Source organism: Buceros rhinoceros, unplaced genomic scaffold (genome assembly GCF_000710305.1).
Source record: "Buceros rhinoceros silvestris isolate BGI_N320 unplaced genomic scaffold, ASM71030v1 scaffold28872, whole genome shotgun sequence".
Taxonomy (NCBI): domain Eukaryota; kingdom Metazoa; phylum Chordata; class Aves; order Bucerotiformes; family Bucerotidae; genus Buceros; species Buceros rhinoceros.
This window is the reverse complement of record NW_010401094.1, coordinates 1-3,796: the sequence shown is the minus strand read 5'-3', so window position 1 is coordinate 3,796 and position 3,796 is coordinate 1. Positions and strand designations below refer to the sequence as shown.

Genomic DNA, 3,796 nt, shown 5'->3' with positions numbered 1-3,796 from the left:
GTCGTGCATTGGGCTGCTTCTTCCTGCACGTGTGCGTGTGTGCACTGCCCGCTGTGCCTTCTGGGGCCTCGCCCCGAGGGGTTTGCAGGAGGCGCGGTGATAACGTTTATGGTGTACCTGCTGCCGACCCCACCTCCCTCTGTGTCCGCAGGAAAAAATCAGAGAGCCTCGGGGAGCAGTGGAAGAAGGGAATTCCTATCGAGGTCATCCCCATGGCTTACGTCCCCGTCACCAGAGCCCTGACCAAAAACTTTGGCGGTGTGGCAGAGCTGCGGATGGCTGTTAGCAAAGCGGTACGTGTCCTGGCTCAGCTCCGTGTCCCTGTAGGAGCCTCCTGAACGTGGGCAAATGGAGGACTGGAGGTCTGGCCTTTCATCTAATTAAATTTGGGCTTTCACTCCCGTAAGTGGCATCTTGTGTAATTCCTCCTAATTATGCTTTGGTTAATGAACTGTGTGTTCAGGTGTTCAGGCTGCTCATCGAAAGCCTCTCTGGCTTCTGCCTCCTAAAGCAAACATCCCTGAGCAGGGCGAGGAGTGATTGCCAGTCCCGGTCTGACCTGCTTCTCTTTGGTGCCAAAGAGGGTCTCGAGTTGGGTGGACAGCTCGTGCTCCATCCCAGGCTCCTCCATACCGCACAGAGCCAGGCTGAATTAAACCGAAGCTGCTTTTTCTCTGCCGCCACTGCTCTATCCTGACTTGAGCAGCGGGGCTTCGCCAGACCATGTGGCACAGCAAGGGGAAGGAAAGGCTGCCTGCAGTAACAGCCGGAGTTAGCACCTGGAGGCCAAACCCTTCTTTTTGATGTGTCTGATCCCAGGAGGCTCTAGGGCCTGCATTTGGGTGCCTGAGAAGAGCAGATCAGTCGTTCCGGTGAACTTGAGACCAGTCGTGCTCAGGGAGTGCACATCAGCGCTGCTCCAGTACACGCCGTGCCCTTGGGGGTTGCTGGTCCCTCCTGGTACCTGCGGTTCCGCCCCTCGCTCAGTGCTGCTGAAACACCTTGTCTTCAGCCCCAGCAACCTCTGCCCTGTTGAAAGGAACCAACTGCTCCTTCTGTTGGGCTTGACAGAGCGCTGGGCACGCCACAGTCCATCAGCTCTTCAGCTCCTGAAGCTCCCCACAGCATCCCACAGCACGCTGTTACCACCGGGGCAGTGGGGTTTTACTTTGGTGTCAGTTGTCTGTAAGAGCCTTTTTAGGACACTAACCTGGCCTTACAGGATCCCCTGTAATTCCATCCCCATTGCAGGGATGGAATTGCATCGTTGTTCCCAGCTTCTGCATGATTGTCTGTAGGCAGGAGTAAGGAACGAGCAGTCGCCTGGGGTGGTGGATTACCTCACAGACGTACTGTGGCCTGCCCTGAATGATGACTCTCTAAACCGCTGCAGTGGGGACTGCTGGTCCCACAGAGGCTGTGACAGTCCCTAGCTGGTAGAGAAAGAGCTCATGGTGGTGACAAATGTCTTTGCTTCCCAGGGCCCCGTGGTGACAGACAACGGGAACTTCATCTTGGACTGGAAGTTTGACAAGGTTCATGAATGGAGTGAAGTGAACACCGCTATAAAAATGATACCAGGTAATGTCTGTGATTTAAAAAACAAATCCAAAGCTGGGTAAGGCTCGGTCCGTGCTCGATAACCCTGACTGTGGGAGCTCTCCTCTGGACAGGAGGGAATGTGTGTGTGTTTACTGCCCTCTTACGAGTCCCTACATTTGATTCTACTTGAGTGATCTGTCAGCTGAACTATTACGATTGTACCCACGTGGCATTTCCATATGGTGGTGAAAACCTGGGATGATGCCGGGTGGCTTAACGATGCTGACTCCCATTAGGCACAACAGTGCTGTGCTCTTCCTTACCCTCCTCGTGCCCATTTAGAGAGGGGCTTTGAATGGAAACACTGGTGGACTCTGGAGGGAGGGTTTGCCCTGGTGTTTTCCAGAAGCTGCTGACCGCTCTGCATCCCGTTACTGCTGTGTGGTCCTACAGGCTCACCTTGCCCTGAGGGTGCCGCGTGCCCTAGCTGTTGCTGCACAAGGGAGAAGCCGTGCCTGATTGTACTGTTTGCAAATGAAACAGCTTCTCGGCAAGAGAAGCTCCGGACTTGCATGAGACCTGCTGCCCGGGTCAGAGCTGCTTCTGGATGATCCAGGTCTGCCCTGGACTTCAGTGAAGCAGCAGCCAGCCTAGCCCAGCCACATCTGGAGATCTTTCTGGTTATCCTGGCAAAGTGTGCCCTTGAGTCTGGTCAGCTTTTGAATACAGATTGTATCTTCTATCTTTGAGTTTATCCCAGACACCTGCCTGCCCCTGGAGTCTGTAACACAACTGCCTTCGCTGACCGTGCTTTGTCAGAACATGTGGGAACAGGCCGGGGTCCCGCCGTGCAAACCTCGGTGTCCCCACCAAGCAGCAAAGTTGTCCTGGCGCTACAATTACAACATAGTAGCAGGGAAAGGCCGTGGGTGTAGGAAGAGTCACCAGTAACTTCTAGCTGCTTCTCTTTGGTGACTTTGCTTCCCTCAGTGCTGCTTACAAGGCTGATGTACTGAAAACAGACCCATGTTGGTTTTCCCTGCTCTAGGAGCAAACTGCTAGGATGCTGCCTTGGCTCATCCCACTGTCTTCACTGCTGGAATAACTTCCTGGCACTTGCTTGCAGCCAGCAGTAGGTGGCAGGTTCGGATCTTCATCAGGAGCAGATCTGAACGAACCAGGCTCTGATCTAAATGAGCCGGGGAGCACTGCTGGTCTGGGCTGTGCCTGCTGCAGTGCTCCCTGTCCTCCTGTGGAGGCTGCCCATGGCTCTACAGATGCCTGGATCAGCAGAGCTGTTCCTAGAGGCCTCTTACACCATTTGCAAACAAAACAGCAAGGACTCCTTCCTTGCTTCTCTTTTGCTTGAGAGAGGAACAGTAAATGCTTGGACCTGTTCCACCGCTGGTGGAACCTGTTCCTCCACTGGTGTGGAGGTGGTTTCAGCACCACTTGCTGCTCAGAAATGGACCTGCTAAGGGGAGAAGAGCTTCCTCCCTACTCAGGAGTGGATGAGCAGAACTGGATGAGTTGAGTGGGTGAGTTGAAGCCAAAATACAGAGGCAATAGCAGGGCTCTGGCCACCTCGTGCTTGTGGTAGCCCTTGTCCTCCATTTCTTTCTACCTTCCTGGCTTCTGGCTGGGACACAGTGATCACTGTGGTGTTAGGAGCACCCCGTAATTAAACGCAACCAAAAGTACATTTGCAAATGGTCTACAAGTTGCAGAGGTAGCATCAGATCTTCTGTGTCTTAACATTTGAACGAGGGTTGTCCAGGTGTTCTCTGTCAGGATAGTTCTTGTACGTGTGTGTAAAGGAAAATGGAGCCTGTGGCTGTGTGTAGCTGCTTCTTGCTCCTCTGGGTCACACATGGCTGAAAATGCCACACTCGTGATTGTGTTAGTCTAATGGTGGTGGCTGGGATGGTGTGAGTGTTCGGGGGAGCTTTGGGAGTTGTTTCTTACTCTGGAGAGAGCTTCCTCTTGGCCACATGGTGAAGACTTCCTGGAGCATCACCCAGGTTGGACACCTCTCTCCAGACCTCTGATGGAGACGTTGGTTGCCCTTCACAAACAGAACCGGAGTCAGTGCAGGGGACTCAAGCAGTGGGGTGGCTCTGGCACTAACCAGCACACGAACTTGTTCCCCAGGTGTGGTGGAGACGGGGCTCTTCATCGACATGGCAGAGGTGGTGTACTTCGGCATGGAGGACGGCTCGGTCAGCGTGCGGGAGAAGCAGCCTCGCTGACGCCG

The 3,796-nt window shown here is 54.1% G+C and overlaps 1 protein-coding gene across 1 annotated transcript in view; it reads left to right on the top strand.

The window, feature by feature from the left end:
• The window catches only part of RPIA (ribose 5-phosphate isomerase A), an 11,145-nt gene extending 7,354 nt beyond the window's left edge, over positions 1-3,791 (top strand). The window contains 3 exon segments of the mRNA XM_010132161.1: positions 152-293; positions 1,482-1,581; positions 3,694-3,791. Of these exon segments, the coding sequence (XP_010130463.1) occupies positions 152-293; positions 1,482-1,581; positions 3,694-3,791 (340 nt within the window).
• The last annotated feature ends 5 nt before the right edge of the window (positions 3,792-3,796 follow it).